This window comes from Pteropus vampyrus, unplaced genomic scaffold (assembly GCF_000151845.1).
Source record: "Pteropus vampyrus isolate Shadow unplaced genomic scaffold, Pvam_2.0 Scaffold88, whole genome shotgun sequence".
In the NCBI taxonomy this organism is placed as follows: domain Eukaryota; kingdom Metazoa; phylum Chordata; class Mammalia; order Chiroptera; family Pteropodidae; genus Pteropus; species Pteropus vampyrus.
Window position 1 is genome coordinate 665,885 of NW_011888869.1, and position 25,643 is coordinate 691,527.

At 33.4% G+C, this 25,643-nt stretch overlaps 1 protein-coding gene across 4 annotated transcripts in view; it reads left to right on the top strand.

Moving 5' to 3' along the window:
- RAPGEF2 (Rap guanine nucleotide exchange factor 2) overlaps positions 1–25,643 on the top strand; it is a 222,615-nt gene that overhangs the window by 161,442 nt on the left and 35,530 nt on the right. For all 4 annotated transcript variants that reach the window (XM_023532718.1, XM_023532719.1, XM_011363687.1 and 1 more), the window contains 2 exons: positions 14,028–14,159; positions 22,022–22,199. In XM_023532718.1, the coding sequence (XP_023388486.1) occupies positions 14,028–14,159; positions 22,022–22,199 (310 nt within the window). The remainder of the gene's footprint in view (positions 1–14,027; positions 14,160–22,021; positions 22,200–25,643) is intronic.

The window sequence follows — 25,643 nt, forward strand, 5'->3', positions numbered from 1 at the left end:
TCAGGTTGCCCTAAATGCCATATTCTTCAGCAAATATTATTTGGTCTACCCTCATTATGAATTCATGCTCTTCTCTTCATCTCCATTATCATCACCCTGGTCCACCCTACCATCATCTACTCACTTGGGCTGTTCCAGTTGACTCCTAGTGTTCCCCTTATTTCTAATCTTGCCTTCCTCCAGACCATTCTTCACACAACGAACAGCCTGACATATCTATAAAATGTGACTCGGACCGTGTCATTTCTGTGCTCTTAAAACTCTTCATTATTGGACATGGAATAAAATCTGCACTCCCTGCGAAGCTATGCGTGACCTAGCTCAGACCTGCTCTTCTTCCTCACTTTGTGCTACTCTCCTTTTTATCCTACTCCACTTCAGGGGCCTTGACCTAACTTTTGTCCATTTAACTGACCAAGCTATGGAGTCTTCCCTCTAGTTCTTTATTTTACCTGAATTAAGTCTCCTTTGATTTTAATCTGGCTGGCTCCTTGACTCTCTGATCCCACGTGTAGGAGGGTTTCCTGGCTAGCCAGTCCAAAGTAGCCATTGAGGCTTTTCTGTTACACCACATTATTTTAATTCTCCTCCAAGCATATGTTATTATGTTTTTTTCTTGTTCATAATTTTACTGCTTATTCCTTACGTCTCTCCACACTGAAATGTAAGCCTCACGAGAGTAGGGACCCCATCTGTTAGATTCTGGACTCTATCTGGACTGTCTAGGATGTGTTAAACATGATGAAGCCATTTAATAAATATTTATTGAATGTGTGGAAAGCTCTTCCCCAGGTCTGTGGGTGGGTCCTTTGTGTTTATTTATCTCTCATATCAAATGTGATTTTCTCAGAGCACCCTTCCCAGGTCACCCAATCTAAAATAGTATCCCCATTTCCAACCATCACTGTCTATTACATTATTCCCCCATTTTAGTATTGTTTAGAGTACTTACTGATATCTAAAATTATTTTATTTATTGTTACTTATTTCTTCTTTCTCCTTCCACCCTCAAGTTCCTCCTGCTCCTAGATTGTAAATCCCAGGAAGCAGGGGCTTTGCCAGTCCCAGTCATTGCCACATAACTAGCTCCTGTAAAAATGCCTGGCTTATTGCAGTAAGTCAGTAAATGCTTGTTAAGAAATTGAGTAGATGAATGAGTCTTATAATTCTGAGAGGAGTTCAAACACTCTTCATCTGCCAGGCTCCTCTGTTGGACTCTCTACAGATAAGAAGTAAAACATTTTGAGTCCAGAAGTTTCGTCCTTAACTTTTTTGTCCTGACATCTAGGAAATCCTAACTAAGTATATTGCTTAACTATAGTTATTGTTACCGTAGGTTTAGTATATTTTCATCCCCCTTCTTCTAGTCATTCTCTTTTCATTTTATTCTGACAGTCTTATCTGTAATTGCTGGTGGAAAGGGGTAACTGTAGAATTGGGAAGGGAGAAGACATTGGGATCAGGCAGTTTTTGTTCAGTTTCTCTCAGACTTAGTATGCTCAACTCTAAACTAAGGTTAAGAGTTCAACGATTTGTATATTTTTTAAGTACTAACTATATTTTAAGCACTTTATTTGAAGTAGGGGAAAGAGCGATGAAAAAAGCAGACATGTACCCTTTTGGACTCACCTAGAGAGGGTTTTGGACTCACCTAGAGAGGGCTTTGGACTGTAAATCAACAAGTACTGTAAAGCAAGGCTAAGTTCTGTGACAGGCAGCATTCTAGGTGTCACATGAGCATCTTAAATAAACTAACTTCCAGGAGGAGAGTTCAGAGAATTAGCCATCCCAGAGGCAAAGGTGTTCTTCTAGAAAGAGGGAACAGTGAAGACCCAGGGGAGAGAGACAGAGTATGACATTTTAAATAACCATAAATAGCTCTGTGTATCTAGAGATATACAGAGAATGAGAGGCAGAGAGGTGTTGGAAGAGCAAAGGAGAGGAGAGTGGGTACAGTGGTTAGGGGTATAAACTTTTTCTTGAGGGTAAAGGGTCTACTAAAAAGATTTTTTGCAGGGGATTGGCATGATCAGCTGTGCATTTTTCTATCATCTTATAAAAGTTTACTCTGGCTGCAACATGGAGAAGAAGAGATTGAAAGGGAAATAAGAGATTCTCACAGAAGCAAGACAGTGGTAGTGCAGTAGCAGAAGAACGAAGTGGGATAATCGTTTCAAGTCCCCTCTCTGTGTGTTCTCGCACATAGCGGAGCTTGGTTGATTTTTTAAGTTCCTGTTTTTGCCAAAGGTGAATTGAGACTATGTAACTTCTAGGTTATGGAAGTTAAGCTGTTATTATCTAAAGACATTTTCAAGTTTTTAGTGCTTGCATATGTGTGTGTGCCCGGGCACACACACACAGACTGTATATGACACCATAGATTATATTAAACCAATCATGAGTTTTCCTAAGTGTATCTTGATTAATGCTCTTCTATTTCCCTGATATAAACTTGATAAGAAATTAATGTGCATACACATACACACTTAACATAAAAGTTCAGAGAAACAACTTGACGTTTGAGGAAAGTAAAAGCTTCATAGAGTGACAGAATATTAAATGTTGGTGCTAATTTAGGAAAAAATGTGTTTTCTAAGAGAATTACCCAATTGATTATGTACATAAATCTTTGTAGATGACTGAGAAGGTCATGAAAAATGCTGGAACATTGACAGAAGTGAGGGTATTAGGAAGGAGTCTTCCTAAGAGGTAATGTGTGCTTGACTATGTCTTAGTAACTCAAACTAGTCATTTGATGATACAGCGTTTAAGGTTTACCAGTCTAAACTAAAAAAAAAAAAGAAGGAGGGGAAGGATGAAGGAAAAAGGAAAATTTATGAGACTTCTTGCAATTTATGCAGTGTATTTTTTCTGCTGGCCCTGGGCAATGAGTAATGCACAGCAAATGTTCAGTCAATTCTTCCACAGTGCCCTCCAGACAGAGCTAAAGTGATGAAATTATCTGGTGTGCTAGGGTTGACACATAAAGCCCTTGAAAGTAAACATTACATTAAGTGACTTATCATTGAAATCCTTGGAAATAAATGCTAAAATGAATACCTTTGGCATTGAAGTAAAGGGAAAAACTGATACACTAGACATATAAAATTAATACCTGTTATTTTTGTTGATAACTTAAGAGAGATAACGTGTAATTATATTTTTATTTCAAGATTATTGTCTAGCTAAGTTGTAATACTCATCACAAGGAAAGTAGAAGTTACAGTAGTGTTTTAATGAAATCTAGAAATGAACTATTAGAGATAGGTCGAGATGTCGTTTAAAATCCAGGTAGCTTACTCTGTGTGTGTGCATGTGTGACTGTATGTCACATATACATAAAGTTTTATAGCCAGCATACCCATAAAATGATAACTTAGAACAGACACAGCTTCACAGTTGAGTCACTACCCATGGTATATCCATCAAGAGAAGTTACAGTGTCCTTGTAGCTGACCACCTCTTGATACAAGTTGTAATAAACACCATTTTCTATTTAAAATATGTGGAATTACTCCTAAATATTTATTTCAAAAAAGTAATATTCACATTTAAAAACTTTAGAAGAAGTTTAAAATTCATGATACATACATAATGAGTGCTCAAAACCCTCCAATGGCTTCCCATCTCACTCAGTAAAATCCGAAATCATTACCACAGCTTTCATACATGACTTCACCATGGAATGTCTCTCTGTCCTAATCCCCTCTGGTCTTCTCAGAGCTTGTGCTGACCTCCTAGCTATGCTAAAACATGCCAAGGCCACCTCTACTTTTGGCTTTTGCTCTTGATGCCCTTGCATCTGAAATGCCTGTTTCCGTGTGTGATCTGCAGGTTTCAGCCATTCACCCCAGTAAATGGGTCTTTACCCAGCTGTTACCCTAGCAGTGATACAGGCCGTTCATCCTCTGTATCCCATATCCTCCTTTATTAATTTTCCAGCTACTTATCTTTATGTGATATGTCATTATTTGTTTGATACACATCCCTTCCCTCCCCCGCCCCCATTTCCTACCACCACTAGAATATAAAGTCTGTGGAATCAAGGATTTTGAGTATATCCAAGCTTCTTTCTAGGGAAATAAAGTTTCATTAATTCTTATTTTTTAAAAAAGACAATAGCATGAATGTCAATAGAAGTATTTTTTTCTCAATCAGTCTATTCAATGAATTTTTGAGTACTTAAAATCATTTGACTAGGTGGTGTCTAGACTTAATTTTCCATTTAACCTATTAAGCAGTACTTTTTGAGAATGAATAATTATTTGGAAGCCGTATATTTTCATCATATAATATTTACGTCTTTAAATTTGAGTAGATATTAGTATTTTCCAACTCATAGGGCACTGAATATATTTTAGATTAGTTTGGTTCATAAAGTACTATGATACTTAGTTGATTTTGTTTTTAAGTTGTTTAAATAGCCCAAGAATTTTTCATAAAATGTTTAGCAATTGTATTCCTTTGGCTTAGTGAAATACTAAACTTATCTCAATTTTACAGAAAGATAAATATAAATATAACATAGTTTGTAAATATATGAAATGTAGTACATAAAGTATGTATGTATATATGTAAAGTATATATATATATATGTACATACCTACTTCTCCTTAAGGAATTCAGAATTTCATTGTGGAAGATTTTTCACAAATAGGTCATGAAGATTATTATAGTATTTATATGAGTTAATATAATGCTAGCCATTGTACCAAACCAAACAAACATAATGGTTCAAACGAAGTAGAAGTTTATTTGCCTTTTGCATAAAATCCAAAGCAAAAACTCTCCATCATTTAGTGAACAGTTCCCTTCTGAGTGGTGATTCATGGTTTCAGGCCCCTCCGTTTTGTAGCTTAGTTGTTTAATCTTTAATGCCAATCTTCTGTTGTCTCCTGACGGAGACTGTCTTGATGCACAGAGAAAGATAATGGCAGGTCTTGTGGAAGATTTTTGTAAGTAAGGTGTGAAAATGGCATACATCACTTCTGTGTGTTCATACTCCAAAGGCTTGAACTCAATTATAGTGAAACATATAACGGTAAAGGATGCTGGGAAATGTAGTCCAGCCGTGTTCCCTGGAGGAGGAGGAGGACATTGGCAGATAGCTAGCCAGTCTTGGCCATTTTATGGTATTTTAATAGAGACCTAAGTACATTTGCTTTTGGATATGAGGTAGCTTTTATAACTTATTAATTAGTTAAAAGTCACTTGTGGATTTATGTTTTTAATTCTGTATAAGGCTTTCTTTCCAAACCAGTTGTTTATTTTTGTTCACAAAGAAGGCAGCTTAGGATCCTCCATGGATCTCACAGGAATCTTTTTTCCTTGACTTTAAACGCTTATTTCCCTAACTCCATATTCCCTTGAGCGTTTGTACAGCTGGATAACTAAGCACAGTCCCTTTGGAACTCATCAAAGTTGTTGTCTAATTGGTCATCGAAGCTGTCTTCTGGTATTACTACAACTCCCCTGCCTCTCCAGGGATTGCTACGTCCATAGCACCAATCCCACTTGGTCTTGGAAAACAAGAGACTGAGAACTCAAGTTTTGGTAACTAGAATATTATCAGTATTACTGTATAGATAATCACAAAGTTCACTAAGAAATGTATTTATTGAGTTGGCTTTCGCATTAGAAAATGCACCTATAGTGATATTAGTGTAAAGTTTCCTTAAAATGTATACTATTTAAGGACAAACAAACAGATTCGTGGACATGGACAGTACACTAGTGGTTACCAAGGGTGGCAGGGAGGGGAGAGGAGGGAGGTAGACAAAGTAAAAGGGGTCAAATATGTGGTGACAGAAAGAAATCTAACTATGGGCGGTGAACACACAATGCAATATATATATGACTTACTGTTGAAGTTTACACCTGAAACTTACTGAATTTCGTTAATCAGTATCACCATAAAAAAAAGGAAAGAAAAGGTGTGTGCTGTTTAAATTAGGGAAAAGACAGGTACAAAGATTAGGTTAGAATATAGCCCCAAATAATAAATATCAAAAGTCAGGATACAAAGTAAAAAGGGCATAGATTTTGGAGCCTTTTACTTGGTGGCTTTAGACAAGTCACTCAAGCTGTTTGAGCTTCCATTTCTTTGGCAATGAAGTTCAGCAGCTTAGAACAAACACATCAAATATTCAGCATGTTGCTTATTACATAGTACTTGTCCCCAAAATAATGGCATTAATTATTACTAACATATAGAGAAAATACACAAAGGAGTTTAGAATTTAAATAGGTAAAATGCTAACCAAAAGAGGATTTTTAAATTACCTGACTCAGCGCCAACAGTTGCCATGTGTTTTATTGAAAATTCCTTGGACTGAGTGTTCTAGTAATTTTTTGGAATCCCTTGGAGAAACGTGTGCTTTTCAGATTGGTGGTTATTGATGGTTGCAAATAAGTTGGGAAAAAAAAAGGGATTATATGCTGTGTGTGCGTTCGGGGTGAGATGGAGTGTCTGTCACTTGAAAACCATCATAAAACTGTGTTTCTTAACAAGCAACAGGACATTTCATTTGGCCATATTTACACAATAATTAATCGACTGCCTCAATATTTCTGTGAAAAATTATATAAAGTTTTATTTTAGGTCCCAAATGAACATTTTCATTATGGAAAAAATACAACTTTTTCAGATGACAAACTTTCAGTTGTTCCGATATTACTTGAGAACTGCTCTCACTATGCCAGGTATCTTTCTTTAAGGTGATAAAACTGGCTGATTAGCTTATAACTAACCCTGCGTATGTATTATTTTTTCTTATTGTCAAATGTTAGGGAAGTTATATATCAGGAAAGGTTTTTTCTGCCAAAATTAACTACCAGAAAATGAGTTGCTTCCGTCTCATATTATGAGGTTCTCTCATAATTTTACCTTTTAAAAACAACAACAACAACAAAATACCAAAGAAGTACTCTTCAATAAGGAACACAAAGCAGAAATGACCTCAAGTAGTCCTAGCTTGGAATGCTTGTAAGGGTCACGTGATGGAACCTGGTATAAAGAAGTTAAAGAAGTTTTACGGTTTACACAGATTTAATGATGATTCCTGGATATATCATCTCAAAGTTGCAAGTACGGGATATCACCATAACTCTTTAAAGATTAATTTATAAAATAAATAATAAATGATTTTGTATGTAAAGAACCTGCAAGACAAATTGACCATTTTATCAATAACCAAGAGTTTTCAAGTCAACTAATAAATTAATAAATACATTGCAGTTTACTGCTTAAGTGTGCGTGCTTCAGAGCCAGACATCCAGAGCTGGAATCTGTCTTTGCCAGCCTTTCACAGTATGGTCTTGGTGCAAATCACTTAACTTCTCTATGTCTTGGTTTCCTCTTATCCAAAATGGTCATAATGATACTTGCTTTATAAGATTGTTGTAAGAATTAAATGAGCTAGTATATCTGCAAGTGCTTAGAATAGGGCCTGACACATAGTAACTGGTATACAGGTCATCTTATTGCCTTCTCTTTAAGAAAAATGGGGCATAGCCTTACGTTTTGTAATAGATGACACTTAGATCATTCACTTTCTCGTCATACGAAAGGATTCCACTTTTCTGTTTTGCAGTGATGTTCATGTGGGTTTCTTTTTAGTCAGTGCTTTCTTTCACCATTCAGTAGAAAAGGCTTACCGACAGTATTTGCTTGAAAACATCAATCACATGGCTGACAGACTTTCAAATGTTCTATTTGTGTTCAAATATCCCTAGTTCTCAAATATATGAATTAAATTTTAGATAGATTATAAATTGCCCAATTGTAGCTAGTGAAGTTCATGGTTTATTTATGTGTTTATGATCCTAAAAAAACAAACATGTGGATGACCTTTCTGTCCTGGAGAGAGGGCTAGGTCACCGCCACATTTCAGTAACTCATTCTGAAACATAAAAGTTTATGTTTGGACAAAAAGCTATGTGCAGTATTCATCTGCATAAGCTATCTCTTAATATCAAGTCCTCTCTGTTACAGCTCCCTCTAAACATTATTTTAATGTAGGAAGGTAGCAAGGAACTTTTGAAGTAAAACATGGCCACATTGCACTTGCCTCCTGCACAGTGGTGTTTCTGTTCAGACTGCCTTCTAGAAGCAGTTTGCTCAGGATGGCAAAGTAATGTTTTGTAGTTAAATCACACCTAGTTGGCAGCATGTGTCTGGGCCAAATACATGACTCTTTTGGAGCCTTTTGCAGCCAAACATAATAAGACTATACTCACAAAAGCACAAACTCTCTAAGGTGTTATCACTTTGAGAGAATTCTTAGCTATGAAAATTTGAGTTTATATAATTTCAGTTACACTATAAGCATATCATGACAATGAGATTTTTTACTTTGCATAATTTAATACAGTATTCTAAGTAGTAAGCCCCTCCATATAAATATATGATTTACTTAAACTGTAATATATAAACTTTTGGGGGAAATATATGTAAGCAAACTACTAAGGATAGTGTTAGGTATGACAATATACAAAATAAATTAGTCCCCTCCTCCATCCCCGCCCCCCACCTGCCCCATCGAATTTGAAAAATATCTGACCTAAGATGAAAGAACCTGGACTGGGAAAATGACAGAAGGAATGAAAGAGAAAGGCATCTGGAAGGTAGAGTCTGTAGGTCACGTGATCATTTCATTTAGTCATTGTGTTGTTATATTAATTTTACAGAAGAAACTAAGGTGCACAGAAGTTAACTAACTTGCACAAGATTGCTTGCCTAAGGAGAAAGTTGACCAAAAGATGATTTCATATGTCTCTAAAATGAGGCTTGTGTTTTTTGAGCCTGGTAGGAAGCTGGGAGAATATTAAATTCCTACAAATTATTAATTTTTGGCAGGTTTCTCTGGTAGATATAAAGCAGGCTTTTGTAGAACCATTGTAAAGCTTAGTCATATCAACATTTAAAAATGTCTATGTAAATTTTAACGAGGGATATTATTAGATTTATCAGTTTATTAAATTGGAAAAACTTCGTTTCTTTCCTTTATATATATATTTATGAACAAAAGAGATTGTATGTTGTGCAAAAATCTTTCTCTTTGTTTTGTGGAATACTGACGGATGTAGTACTCAATGATGAGTATTGGATCTAAAGCATATTTTAAGGGCTTATAAGGGAAGTATAAATTACTTCTGATGAATAATATTCAGAAGTTCAAATGTTTACTTTTCTGGTGTTCTCAAAGAAATATTGTGATTTTAAGAAGTAAAAGTTGACCATATTATAAAGTGGTCTTTAAAATGAAGTGCTTAAATAATATTCCTGTCTACTCAAATTGTATGTAGAAATAGCTCAGAGAGTGTCAGAACTAGAACTAGTCGTATCTGAAAAGATCAGTAGTAAAACAAAAATGGTGTATGTGTGTGTGCGCACTCAGAGAGAACATGAATTGCTTTTAAAACACAGCTCGAGTTCTAAAGTGGGTAAAGGAATAGTGTCTACAGCTGGATGACTCCTGGCCATGAAAGCCCTTTCTGGGAGTATCTCAATAACCCACTGACATCTAGTCTTAGATTCCACCTACAGCAATTCTATAGCTGGAACTTGTGTCTTACACAGAGTCTGACAAGTGACAATTTATAGCTAACGCACTTCTACAGTGATTGCTGTATGTTGGGCCCTGCTTCAAGTGCTTTGGTCATTCATTTATTCCTCACAACACAGTTTTCAATAAATGATGAATGAATGGAAAATGTGGGAAACTATATTTTCACTAACACCTCAGAGAAAAATAGGAAATGTGTCCAGTAATATACCAACTCTTTCTTTCAGAGATTGAAAATGTGAGTGTAAAGATTACTCACAAAACTCTAGTGATGATGTGGGGGAAAATAGTATTTATTTGGGTAAATTCTTAGTTTTTAGTCACTAAGTGTGATATTTAATTTACTTTAGGTAGTGTTAAGATAAACTGCCAGGGATGATTGGATAGATTCCAGCAGTCACCCCAAACTTTGTGTGTTCTCTTGTAACTATTGAAATAAAGCGTTCTAAGGTTAGTTGGGAAAATTTTCAGTTAAATAAAATTCAACTGATGATTGCAGTATTTTTTTGTTTTTTATTTTTAATTTCCTTTAATTATTTTGTTTCTTAGCAATATGATAATAATGCATCGTGGAACATGAAACTATTACATTGTCATTACGTGTCCAGTTGTATACTGACTCTTCCTTGTAGAGCTTGAAAACATGAACATAAACATATCTTTTGGGGTTAAGAGGGTAGCCATCCTAGTTTTTATTACATTATCACCAATTTGAGGATTGTTACCAGTTCCACAAAGTATTTGCTTAGTGGTGTCAGAGATATCAAGGCATTCGTACTTGCATTTATGTTCAACATAGAGCTCATTTATTAGCTAGTAATTTTATAAATGCCAATCGTTAGGTTAATTCATAAATCAAAGACTATCAAATTCCTATTCATATATGAGACAAGTCTTTTGTGTAGTACTTCTTGTTGTAGCATTCTTGCTTCTCCCAAAAAAAGAAAACAAAACAAGATATTATATAATTAATATCCAGATTTAATTAAATGTATTAAGTTTATGCTTGCTTTATTTAAGACTGATTTAAATATTACCCTTATTGTTTCTTATTTGTCAATAGTGTTTATGGTTAAACTATGATTCAGTCATTTGCCTTACAGTAGTTTATTACAGTTGTGATTCACAAGTACTGTATTTTTAGGAATATAGGTTGCTTCATCCAGGAAAATTTCGAGCAGTAATATATTCATATCATCAAATATTGAAATAAAAATATTTGAACGATAAGAAAAATATCAGTGAGAGATATCTTTGCTGTGAAATATATTGGTGTTAAGATCAAAATGTATACAGTGTGTTGATTTTCCTTTTAATTTAATATTTAGTTTTATTTAGGTAATTGCTGTATATAGTACCAATTTCAATTTTTTTTTAACATAATTTAGGTTATAAATGGTGTCTAGCGTCAACAGACAATTCATAGCCTTGCTTTCATCTGAAATTTGATAGCATACAGATAGTATTTTAGATACGTACTGGGTCAAACCTAAAAAAGTTTAGAATAAGCGAATCCTATTTTTTGGCATGTTGTGCCCCTTTTTTGTATATTTTACTCAAACCATGAGTTATTGTCTTCCTAGGGATTCTGTGTTACCCTGATGCAATCAGGTTTAAACATGGGTACCATGCCAGTGTTTTCCCCTGACTCCCAGTTCCCATAAGACTCATTTCCCCTAGGCCTGGCTCAGTGTCTGTTCCATTAGAGTGCGGCGGGTGGGCCGAATCAGTGAATTTCAGACCCTTTTCCCTTATAGGAACAACTTCTACAATTTTTCCTCTTCTGTAACCTTGGCTGATGTGTAGTATCAACAAAATTTAATCATGGTATTGCTATCCCAGTCTATGGGATAGACTTTTTAAACATGTTATCCATTTACTCTTAAGTTTAATATGACATTATTTCATGCTCTTCTGCAAAGAACGCAGGGGCTGTTGGGGAGATGAAAATCCATGTTTGAAAAACTGTGATTTATTTTTCTATTGTAAATAACACTAATTTTAATGACTTTGGGGTAGTAGAAATTACATTTAGAATTGGAAATGTCTTATTCACCTTGATATTTCCTTTGTCTAACAGTGTCTGACATAGGAGATAATCAATACATATTTATAAAATGGAATTGAATTGTTAAGAGTGAAAATATTTCTTCTTTTCTCTTTAGACAGGCTTTACAGTTCTTATCATAGTCACGTAATTCTGGTATTTGTGGTTGCAAGTAGGCATAGATGAATAGATGTGGTCTGTATAGAGACGAGATCCATGTCTCTTCTATTAGATTTAGAGTTCTTATAGCTCATGTTGCTTGCCGCACAGTGAATTCTTAGTCAGGAAAGATGACCAGCTGATAGATACTGAAGAAAAGAGAGTCAGTCCTATGAGACTTGAATAAATAATTGTTTAGTGAGTAAAAATTCATTAGTTACATCTTCATTTGACACATTTATAAGTTAATTTTTAAAAATCATACTGTGTGGCACATATCAACCTGAGTGATGTCTATAAAAGATAATCAATAGAAATCAGGTTGTTATTCTGTAATTACATGTATCGATTGATGCCTTTTAAAATCACTGAGCCATTGAGTAATGTTTCCCCAGTTGCCTTCTGCAGTGAGTGACTGAATTTAAATGGAAATGTAGCTAGGACGATGAAGGCTACTTATGCTGGCTTTGAAAACATTATTTTAACATATTTATTGCTGAACTACATATAAAATCATAGTCATTAATGCATCTTTGCAAAGTCTGTCTTCAAATGTTCCTGAGGAAATCCTGCAAATATTTTACTATCCCATATTGTAAATAAAACATAAATTCTTAATTCATCTATCTATTCCTTATAGGAAAATTGTTATCCTCCTAAATTTTATCTAATATTTCACAACATCTTCAATTATCATTTAAATAAAAACACTCTTAGTGAGATACATCATGTTTGTACTGATTTTACACATTTGAATAAACATCTCACTTCTCTGAGCTCCTCCAACATATGTGTTTTGTCTATTTATTAGGCATCTTATCGTATGCCCCCTAATAAATTCATGCTAAAATCTTTCCTTTGGATACCTTGTCTCCCATAAAGTTAAAAAAATATTTCTGTGCAGACTACATTAAATATTACTGAATATCATAATCTTTTCATTGAGTCAGGTCTGAATGTGAGATATAAATACATTTTGCCTCTTTGCTTGAAACTTTGAGGTGTCAGAACCCATTGGCCATTGTCATAAACATGAATCATCTCCCTTGTGAGGCTTATCCTAACTGTGGAATAGTATCTTGTTTTTGGAGGGAGAGAGGGATGAGGTTAAAGGAAAGAATAGAATGTCGTTAAAGTAAACTCTTTTTAAAGTTTTATTTTAACAGTTAGTCTATATATTTATTATTATTCATCAGCTAAATAGGACCAATATGCAGGCAGAAAAGAATATCAGTATTGTATGATGTCAGTGTATATTTTGAAACCTCATGCGTATTATTGGCCAATAGTATAATAAGCATGATATTATAGTGCCCTTTATTTAATTCAAAAGAATCGGAAATGACTTATAAGAGTGCAAAATTCTTTTTTCATTCTATTTTTTAAAAATTTTCCAATTACAGTTATCTACAATATTATATTAGTTTTAAATGTGAGAGTGCAAGATTCTTAAGTGCAGTATTTTTTTAATGTCTTACTAGCACATAGTAAGAGGAAAAGGGCTCAGTAAATACTTGTTGAATGGGCAGATGTATGAGTGCTCCCTTTTTCAATGCATTTTCTTGCCTATATGGCAGGGGAGAAAGCACTTGAAGCATACCTAATGAATCTGTTCAGTAGAGCTATATTTATTTAGGGTTTAACCATGAACAAGTAGAAAATGGCATGTTTGTGTTGTATATAAATAGGTAAATGTTCATAACTTCCTCAATTCTAAGTTCTTCGAAGGCTTTCTTTTCTCTCTCTCTTCATAGAGCCTAGCACAGCTACTTGTGTAACAATCCATTTTGTCGTTTCTAAGATGCTCATTTAAAAAAATAATCTCTAAATATAATTTAGGCATATGAAACCTCAAATTTGTTTTCTTATTTAAGCTGCTGTTTTTCACAAAGTTGCATTTGCGATGGCTAACATATAGTAGTGGACTACTTCGCTCAGTAATATGTAATTTGAAAATTTTAGCTTATTGGATTAAATGCTTACCCAAGTTAATCTTAACCACCAAACCCACCTATCCGAGCATTGAATTTAGAATTCTTTGAGGTTCATTCAGTGCTCATAAACTTTAAAAATTTATTTTGTGATTTTTGGTAAAAAGGACAATATTTAGTAATTTCTGAATTTAAAAATGAAAGGTCTTTCCTAATAATAATTTTGGCTAAACGATGTGGAGTAGAGTATAATATAATTTTTAAATGTCTTCCTGGAGTTCTTGATTCAAATTGTAATCCTGGTTTTTCCTGCTCCTTCCATAGCTTCCTGCAGATTTCACAAAACTCCACCTTACTGATAGTCTCCACCCACAGGTGACCCACGTTTCCTCTAGCCATTCAGGATGTAGTATCACTAGTGATTCTGGAAGCAGCAGTCTTTCTGATATCTACCAGGTAAGAAGATGTTTTTCTTGTCATGTGCTTCATTTTCATGTATTCCAAGAAGTTATTATGATTATTAATTAATAGAATCTGTAAAGTAAATATATTGTGTGTATATTATATGTGCATCCATGTACATAAAATGTTAATGCTTATGCTTCACACGGACATGTAGTATGTTGTACATTTGTTTTAGGAAGTAGAACTACTATCTAATTGTATTTGTCTCTGCTATTACCAGTTATCAGAATATTCAGTTGAAGTGGTTACAGTGGAAATGTTTCTCTTGACTTTGTGTTTTGTTAATTTGATTATAAATGTATTAGGTTTATGGCTCTTTTTTGACTAACACTGTAAGAGAAAACTGCAGAATTATGCTTTTATAGTAAGTTTTTTATTAAAGTCTTGGGTATGACAAAAGGAGAAGGAGATTAATAAGAATGGATCATTGAATTGTTTTTCTTGGATTTTTTATTACCTGTAGGTGTAGTTATGTGTTAAAGATAAATTTTTATGATATCGATGAATAGAAAAGAAACTAGAACTGCACAATTCAAAAAAATGTTTTAGAAGCAAAATAATTTTAATTGTTAAGGAATAATTCATTGGCTTAGAAAATGCAAATTTTGGAAAAGTGACTAAAATATGCAAAAAAGGTCCTTGGGGGGTCTTTAAACACATATTGTTAATATAGGATTTTGGATGGTTCCAAACAAAAGAAACATAATACTTACTTTACAAAGTGTAATTCTTGGCTTCTTAGGAATTGTGATATAAGATGATGATAAAAGTTCCTTTCTTTCTTTAGAAACATATGGTCTTTCGGGATCATTGAGCTGTTTAGGCAGTGCTAAGTTTTTATTTTAAAAAAAGACTAAAAGTAACTAAACAGTTGGAACCCCATCAAGGCAAAGTGTTTTTAAGTCCTAAATTTAGTAGATCTTAGAAAATTAATTTTGTTTTAATATACTAGGTACAAACTTTTCTATAATTCAAAAGTATTGTAGAGAGCTTACTAATAGTTGAGTGCCACAAATGCAGTTATTTGCAGATTCTTGGATTATTAAGAATTTCTCTATTATTTTACAATAAGAAATATAACTAATCTGGCTCTTTAAAGTAATTTTTCAAATTTCCACTTTGCATTAAATATTAACTTGTACTTAAATCTTTAGAAAGTAATCCCATTTTCAAATGTTAAAGGAGGAAGTGCATCAGGACAATGAACAGTATAAATAAAAGCTTGCTTTAGTTTATATAAATTGTCCTATTATAAAAGAGACTCTTGAATAAATGTTAAAAAAGAAATCAACTTCTAAAAGTAGGTAGCATGGGAGTGGGGAGAGGAGAGTAAATTTACCCTGATGTCTTCTAAACTCTGAGGTGACTATACATTTTAAAGATCTGTAGTGGGAACACAGTTTGAGGTGTGACAGTTATCACTGCTTTCTTCAAGTATATACAAACCTGAATGGAACTCCTAGAAGGTAAATCTATAAGAATTAAGTTGTTTATATAATTTATTGAGGCATATTCTGAGGGGAATTCTAGCTTTATGTGCTGTTACCTTAAGTTCATAAGGAAAATCTTTATGGCACTTCTGCTGTCCTCAGCCACCATCAGAATGTCTGAGAATCCAGACTGTGGTGAGAATTCCAGATTGCTCTGACATTGTTGGAGCTTGCAGCTTGCAGTCTGGTTTTATCCTGGAGTGTAGATGGAAAAGAAGATCCCTGTGTATTATTTTGATTGATTCGAGTTGAGTTTCAAGGCTATTCATTTCAAACTTGATGACAGGCGTGTAGCCTATCAGTTTATATCCTTCATAAGGAGAAATCCATGTGTATGCATCTAAGAATTTAGTTATTGGTTATTCAATATTTAACAGTTAATAGAAATTCCCAGTAGACCATATCTGTTATTTTAAAATCAGAAATTCTTAAGGTGAGAAGAAACCTCACAGATGCACCTGGTTCAGTGACCAATCTTGTATTTGAATTCTCTGCTAACCTTTCTATCAATTAAGCATTTGGTTTATTCTTAAACAATTCCAGGGATGGGCATCTACTTTCCAGGTCAGCCCATTTAATCTTTATATAATTCTGACTTAGGAGAAAGTTGTCGCATTGAAGTGAGTATATATGTTCATGAGATGGACACACAGAGGTTTAAATTAAATGCTGTATACAAGAGAGAAAAGGGTAGAATAATTTTTTTCTGAGAGGGTGGGAGGGGAGCCAGGTGGAATAACTACAGCTTTAAGAAAAGAAACCGTCTTTCATTTTAACAGGGGGCATATCATCGTAGGTTTGCAGTGGGGAGTTTGGGAGTTGAGAGAGTGTCTATTTGATGGCTTTTATTTTTCTGTCTGAAGAGTTGAGTTATTTATTGACAATGAAAGGATTGGTGGGTAGAGAGTTTTAAGGAGAGAGCAGTTTTGAAATAGTTGTTTCGGAGAGTAGGAAGCAAACTGGCCAGAGCAGTAGAGGCTCAGTTGAGTTGGTGCCCTCAAATACAGAGTGATTTCCCTTTGCCCTGTTAAGTCATTTTCTCCACACACACAAAATAAAGATTTGGCTTCACCTAGGACTGAAGTTTTCTTAAGTGAGTGTAATACAAAGACGGATGGAGTAGCATGTCAGCCTCTTTGTAACTGCAGAGCTTTGTTTTTGCATGCTTTCTGCTTGGAACGTTTTCTCTTAGCGTGATGCTTTTTTTTTCTTTCTGCCTACATATTCAAGTACCATCTTCTCAGAGAGGTTTTTGTTTTTGTTTTTGTTTTAATTCTCCTCTAAAAAAAAATAGGTTCTATTTTGGTTCCTTTCCTGGATAGTCTTTTTATTTAGATTTTAATTGAAATGATTATTTCTATGTTGCCCTGTGTGCCTACTAGAATGACAGCCTCTAGAAGGCAGGGAGCTCCTCTCTCTTGTCTGTTTTCTCTCTAGAGCCTAGTACAGTGCCAGAAAATCATAGGCATTCAGTAAAGATGTGTTGAATGAATGTGGTTGAAATATTACACTAGAGAAGATTAAAAGTGTGAGAGCTAGATATAGAAGGTAATAGAGTCTTGAAAACTGGAGAGCATGGAGAACAATTGAAAAACATGTTACCTTAGAAGCAAGGTTGTTGGTGGTAGAAAGCAGAATGCCTAAGTTGGTGATACAAGAAAATGCAACTTCCAGCCATGTTAAGGTCCTGCCTAAATGGTGTGATTGTCGGAGCAGTGGCTTAGGTGCACTGAAAATAGGTGTACAAAAATGGACAGATCAGTAGAACAGAGATTTCAAGCAAAATGGAACTCATGTGTAAGAATGTCACATGTAATAGAGGAAGTGTGACAAATGAATGAAGAAAGTGATGGGTTGTTCAACAAATGGTCTTTGGGCTGGGGGAGTCATTTTATAGTCCCACTTTATTATCATAATTAAAATTCCAAGAGTTAGCAAACTCTTAATGGTATAAAGAATGATAAAAAAATTTAATAATTAAAAGATCAATTGAGCCAGAGACTTAAAGTCAGAATATAATTCAGTAATGCAAATTAATGAGAAAAATACCCAGCTCATACTATAACGATATTCTAAGGGCAAAAGTAGGTGATTTGCAGAAGAGAACATGCAAATGTATTTACCTTAAATAAAATATTTAAAACATATTAGTAATTGAGTATGCGAGGATTTAAATACGTAACTATTTTTTTCCATCAAATTAGCACAGATTTCTTATAATTAATATTTATAGATAGAAATTCTTAACACCTATTAGTGTTACAGTTTTTGGAAAGAAGCCTAACAATTTACATTAAAAACTTTAAAGAATTGTTCCTCTCTTTTAGGCGCATATACATACACACACACACACACACACACACACACACACACACACACACACACATATATATATATATTTTAAACTCTATATTGAAACAAAAAAATTGATAATGTATCATTAGGAATAGCATAAATTATGATAAACACTCCAATGCCACCATTTTATTTATTTCCAAATATATTTTCATACTTTCTACATGTATGTGTGTGTGTGTGTGTGTGTGTGTGTGTGTGTATATGCATATATATGATTTTGTCTGCAGTTCCTACTCACTTTGTTTCAGTTAAATTAGAGTCAACATTAGCATTCAGTATAACTTTTTAGCCTAAATTTATATCAGGGTCTGACTTAGGTGCTGTTTGAGTTAAATATGTATGTTTGAAATTCTGCACAAAATTTATTTATATTGAGAATACTTATTAAACAACTATCTTAAACATGGACATATGTGTGGGAAATTTAATAAGCAAAAAGTTTTTCATAAATGATTTTTAAGTACTTAATGATAAAACGTGTAGTAGTTAGTTTAGTTAAATGAAGGCTTCACGAAAGCTTTATGGCATTTAATCCTCAGTTTTTTTCATTTTCTTGATATCTTTTAAAAATGCAAAATAAACTAGTTTTAAGAACTATGTTTTTAATAACAATTTATGTAGTCCCATTTGATATAAATAAAAAAATCATAGAGCTTTCAGCATTGATTTGAGACTATTACTAGTTTTTTTTTGAGACTATTACTATTTAACTATAATATACATCTACATCTGTTAGGTTGTACATGTGGAAGATAAATTAATTTAGGATAGAAGTTATTTGCCTAACTGAATATATAAGCCTTTCTTCTTGTTTCTGAGACCAATAAAAATCAGATACCTTTTAAATATAAAGTGTCTGTGTGCATATCTTTATTTACAATAGTTTAAAGAGTCGCATTAATCTTAGTAATATTGTCGTTTGAAGGAAGCTAGAAAATAGCCAGTATTTTGTTTATGTTTATATGCAAATATGTATTTTTAAACATTTCATGTTTTATAACTTAGCAAAGCAGAAAACATTTCATTGCTTCATTATATTTTAACTACTTTTTTTACGAAGACAGTCTACTAAGAAAATTAGGCAAAATATTATAGTGGGCAAAGTATTTAGCAGTTTGTGTTGGTTAGATCAGATTTTGAGTCCTGGCACAATTACTGGATTTTATTTTGTTTACATTGAACAGTTTATTTAATTTCCCTTAGTGTTTTCTCATCTGAAAAGTAGGGGTATTAATCCTAATTTTCTGAATTGATATGAAGATCATTATATATTAAAAAGCATTGAATGTAGTGCTGGATACATGGTAGTCATTCATTGTAGGATCACTGTTTCTATATTATTGTAAGAGCCATTTAGCCAGAATTTAATGGGTAGAGTTAGCCTGAGAGACTTTTTGTTTACAGTATGTAAGGGGTTGGGATGTTTAACAATTTTTTTTTTTTTTTTTGAACAAATTCTGCCAATATATATTGCATGCAAGGCTCATTGCTGGGATGAGGAAGGGTAAAGATGTGCCACTACTGAGGTGAAAACCGTGTCCCCTTGCAAAAGGGACTTTAGATGAAGCCTGTAACAGGCTTTCTTTTCTCTTATACGATCCAAGAATAGTTCTATGAATGGCGAGGTATAACTCCACTTTACTGATGATAAAACCAGTTCCATAGAGATTAAATGACTTTCTTAAGCTTAGTACTCTTCTCCTGTAAATCAGTTAGTGTTCATTAAACTTTAATTTCAGTCTCCCAACATCTCATTATTCATGAGACATTGATATCATAAATTAGTAGATTCCAAAAAAATTTGTATCAAGTTCTATTTAAAATGTATTATTCAAAGGAATTCTGTAGTATTTGAAAATAAAAGATATTTATTTTAAATAAAAATCATTTTCTAAGTTACTGGTTTAATGAATGTTATTTTATGAATAGTTTCTTAAAGAATGGAATACACACAACACAGAAAACAACTGATGACCATTTACACAAATGGGGTGGAGGGCTCAGGTTTGGAGAGAGTAATCTAATTCACATGGAAAGTCTTTTTGTTCTATTTAAGACCTAACTAACTAACATTCATTTATTGATTTCTTTGGGATGGTATAAAATACATTTTTCATCTCTTACCATATATTAGGTGTTTAAAAATTAAAGAAAAATCTTGTTATAGCTCTATTATTAAAAGGTTTTTTGTTATTATTTCTGTCTCCAGTAGTGCCCCTTCTTCACACTATAATAGATTGTGTGTATAGAGGACTTATTATAAATTCGAAAATATAAGATGATGATGAATAATAATCTTCAATGTCGAGATGAAACTGGAGTGAAAATGTAATCAGAACAAGCATTAACAAATTGCCACATTTCTAGACGTCAGAATTAAGGTGGTGATAACAACAACGTTGGCCTAGTTTCTCTGAGCACAGCCTTGGCCTACCACATCACATCAAGTTCTACTTCAGTTTCATTCTAGAATTCGGTGAATTCTGGGTTTAAATTAGGACATGGGTTTCTGAGCGTGCCACAGTTAATTCTCTGTGCCTCAGCCACAAGACCTTATTACTCTCCCCCTGGAGTGCCTCTGGTCATAATGGTCTTCCTCCAGCAGTAGCGTTTGTTAAGGCCATCATTTAGAGAGCTTTCAGAGATAATTAGGTTTTCCATTTTTAGTTAAGACTTCAGTAGGTATTTTGTCTTCAATTATTTTTGCTTTAGGTTTTTCTTATAATGTATGAATTTTAGTTCAGGAAATTGCACGTAACAAACTGAAAAGGTGATTAATTTTGTTGTTAAACTTGAGAAAATATTAACATGAGCTTGTGTTGCTTCAAAATGTAGGACTAAAATTTATGTTCTGTAATATAAACCCAGATCTTAGGAAGGTGATAAGAAAATAATACAGTTTATTCTTTAAATATCGACTTAAACTAAATTATAGAAAGAGTCTAGATATTTTAAATCTGTATGTGCCTATTATAAAAAAAAAGTCTTTGTTATCTTTGAAAATCATGTGGGCTATGATTAAACTTCATGATATGTGTCTACTACAAAGAATAATTTTATAATAAAATATTTTCAGTATTTCAGTATTTTGTCTAGAAAAATACATTTGTGATGTTCAAGATTGATGTAGTTAATATTTACTTGAATTCACTCTTACTGTGCTTAAGCAGTTAGTGAATTCTGGATATGTAACGTCCAGTAAGGCCAGTATGATACATATATACATATTGCTGAGATGATAATCACAAAAGGCTGTAGAATGACCTAAAAAGGGTAACTATTCTAGACTGAGATAGCCCAACGGTCTTCGAAGAGACTATTTTGAAATTTGTCATTCTAATCACTAAGAAAGCATATCTTGATTACTTGAAATTTGATTGGTGACACAGTCACCTGTGTTGAGGAATGGAAAGGAAGAATGTGTCACCCGTAGGAATATGGTCTTTTATACATCTTGGTGATTTATACTTGGAGAGTGGACATTGGGATAATAGAACTAATTGTTAATGTTTGCATACTTATCAGGTTACCTTTGATTCATGATTCACTTTTCCCTAAAGACTGTCTAATAGGAGAGAAGTTGTTCAATCATGGCATTAACAAGTCCTCATCTATTCTTTTGGGGAAGGAATTGCTCAGAATCAGTTGTCATCTTTGAATTCTTAGTTTAAGCCATTATCTTTGAAAAATGGAGTGAAAACACTCTTTTTATTTATTCTGCTATGTTTCAAGTGCCTATGACAGCTCAGATAAGAAATCAATATTATTGAGATAAAATCATTAATTAGTCCTAACCAAAATTTTAATAGGAGATAAAATCACTCATATTTTGTTGTAATAATTCTTTTCCATTGTGCCTGGTACATAAATATTTGTTGGTATTTAACACATGCCACTTAGTTACAGGAAAATTGATATAATACAAAATTTAATATTTTGAACTAGACTTGTTCTTACTTCTTTTGATTTAAAACAGTTAAGAAAATTTTTTTGGTCTATTTTAAGGCCACAGAAAGTGAGGCTGGTGATATGGACCTGAGTGGGTTGCCAGAAACAGCAGTGGATTCTGAAGATGATGATGATGAAGAAGACATTGAGAGGGCATCGGATCCTCTGATGAGTCGGGACATTGTTCGAGACTGCCTGGAGAAGGACCCAATCGACAGGACAGATGATGACATTGGTAAGTTTGGATGAGAAAAATGAATCTAAGAGCAATTAAAAATACTTAGAAGTAAAATTGTCTGATGTCATAGAGCCCAAGAATAGTAGGCTTTAAAAAGTCATTAACTTATAAATTTTTTTGAATAAACAGTTGCATTTGTTGAAAAAAATTAATCAATTTCTCTCAGTTAATACTTTTAAGAGTCTATAAATAATAAAACTTCCTAATAAAACCCTTCCATATGAGCATTTTCTTAGATTACTTTATGACAAAAAAATAATAAAAGTAGACTTCTAAATAATATTACTTACATTAAATTTCTTGTGAGCACTATTCCTATTAAACTCATGTTTTCTGTATGTAAACATTAGTTGAGAGGCAGTTGGTAAAAGTGCTTTATGAAATGACTTGTTTCTACTCTGATTCCACATGAAGATGAGACTGACTAGAAGAAGGTAGCAGAGTGTCAAGTTGGCAGCATTTAAGCTGTGGTGGAATAACACACTAAGGTTAAAATTAGAATCTAAATGGCTTTATATCCACGTTCCTTTTCCCTGAGGTTCCCTTTACTCACTTTTCTCATCAGAGCAAGTGTAGATTGTGTAAGAATGGTTTAATGTTTGAGTATGCCTACTGTACTCTGGTTTTTTCCTTAGAATACTGGGAGCAAGAGTAACTTCTGTTTGAGTTATCTTTCTACCACAGGTCTAGAATCTGTAACTACTCCTGCCTGAGCCCATTTCTCCAGCTCTTTTGGGGCCAATATTTATTTGAAGAGAAATTCAAGGAACTGATTCTATTGGGACTAGATATAGGACAGTATGTGCATAATGATGAGTGGATTGTTGCATGTATTTTAAGGGAGACAAACATATATGAAGAAAAACTTTTATCATTTAAGCTATATGCATATTTAGGAAATTAAGGATGAAAATGGAAACCTTGGATTAGATATTAAAATGTAATTAAAGTCATTTATAGGAATTGTAATTAAAGTCTTTTATAGGAATTGTTAACTATAAGTGAATATCATATATGATATGAACCATTCATTCATTCATCTAATGTGATTCAGCACCTTCTATGTATGTACTGAGTACTTTTCTAGGTCTCGGCATCTCATCGGGGAACAAGGCGGATGAGGTCCTTGCTCCACTGCAGTCTGAAGAATAAAGTGGAGATTAGGGGATGATGGAGGTGGGGGAGTGGAGTGAATAGGAGTCTACTTTAGGAAGGAAGGGCTGGTAATTTCCCTTTAAAGGGCTCAGAAATGAATGAAGCAAGAAAGAGGAGCCAGCTGTGCCTGTGGTTCACAGTACAGAAATGTGTTCTGCATTAACCCTTTCTGGATAATTAGCCTCTGGATTTCTCCTAGAGTAAGGAATTTAACTGCTTTTCAAATACCCATTCTTATTCCTCCTTATTTTAGCCCATTTCTTTCCGAACCATCTCAACTCCCCGTTCCACAAGTGTTGGTAGTTCATAATTATTTTTTGAGGGTTCTGCAACATAAATTAGTGGTTCTGTTTTAGGGTTTCACTTTCTTGTGTCTGATACCATACATTCATCTGATTTTCCAGTGTCCAAAATTGTATTTCACTTTCCTATTCTCTTTGTCCATGCCTATTTCTTTTTAAAAACCTTCACTGGAGTTCTAAAGTGAGAATAAAATTGGAAATGTGTTCAATTTGCCATCTCAATCCAGAATCCTCGCTCATAGGTTTTTTGTTTTTTTTTTATGAGATTGAACACTGCTTATGAACAGATTGATGTAGAAGTTATCCTTTCGTAAGCTAATTTATTTTCTCTTTTGAACATGTTTATTTTAGTATAGTTATGAAAGAAAATGATAGCTTCTAAAATATGTATAACGTATAATTGCTGGAAATTTAAAATTTTCACTTTATATAAGAGAAGTTTTATCTCCTAGAATTTCTGGAAAGCAAGAACTATGCTGATTCCTACAAAATAATGCAAAGCTATCTTTATTTTTTAATATGCTTGTCGATATAATCTCTATAAATAGTAAATAAACATTTACTTTAATACCCACTTGCAAGCAGCAGTGATTCTGATGCTTGCTCTTATCAAATATTCTTTTATTTAAAATAATAAACCATTATCATGAAGATAAAGTCGAATGAGTGTCCTTTGGTCTACAGAAGATCTTAGATTTTGTATTCTGTTTCCTCAAAATAAAGCCACATGTGAGAACTATTTAGCTATTACTTTTGCTGTTACTCTTGTTAAATCTAACTCCTCATCCTCCAGTGTTTATTTAAAACAGACACCTTTCATATGACCTACAAACATCTATATAATTGATACTTTCTCTAGATGCCTTTCTTCCTAACCACCTTCCTCTCCCCTCACAAAAAAAGAAGGGATGGTGTGTATGTTTATGTGTGTGTGTATTTTTGGTTTAGGTTTAATTAAATGAAATTGCTAATATTTGATCATATTTTAAAAACTGTAGTAATTAACAAATTTCTCTTTGGGTTCCCATAGACCTGGGGTGTACCTTTGTTTCTTTACTTCGATGAAAAGTACTTTATTCATTTTTACTCTCCACTCATAACTTTGTAGGTAGCCAATTACTGAATGGTAATGAATATTTTTTTTTTTGGTTTTGTTGCCTTGACATATTAGAGTACTACTTTGATCCCTTTCAAAGAATTCCCCCTCCACCTGCATTTCATGTACCACCAAAAAAACTCTCAGATTAATTTTTTAAAAACATAATATTACTTATTTATAAAATTAAACCAAAGCAAATAAGATAAGCTAATTTTCTGAATTGACTTCAGTTTTTGGTGTCAGTAAGTTGGTTATTTGATTTTCTGTGTGTATGTGTCATATTTTTTAGAAAAAAAGTTTTTAAAAATGGCTATTTTTCATAAATAGAAATATTCCTTTCCCAACAAGATAGGCCACATTAATATATTATTCTAATAGATTCTTCCAAGCAATATAGAAGAAAATAGGCCTGTTTCTCCCATGGCTTTTTCTTCCCGTATGCCCTAAGAATAAGAACTACCTTGTCTCCCATTTCGAGCTCTGAGTCCTTGGCTGCCCTAATCCCTTTAATTCTGTAAGATCCCTGTGGCATTATCAGAGTTAATGTTGAGCCCCCATAGCCAAATGCTTCCATTTTATATTTATTATTAAAAATATATATATTGTCAATAGCAATTCTTTATTTTTTTAAATTACTCTAAACCTCCAGTGTAATAAGTAGTAGGAGAGAAGTTATCACAAAACCAGTGATATCACAAATGAATCTTTGAGACTTAAAACTCTTAAATGCCATCATTATAGAAGTATTAGTGAATATATTTTATACTTCATATACTTCAAATTCTTCATCCGCGTGGTGGTAATTTGCCTTTTCTTACTGTCTAAACATATTATCTTAAATTTAAAACATCTTTGACAATTTCCAGCATCATATTTTTCTTAAGA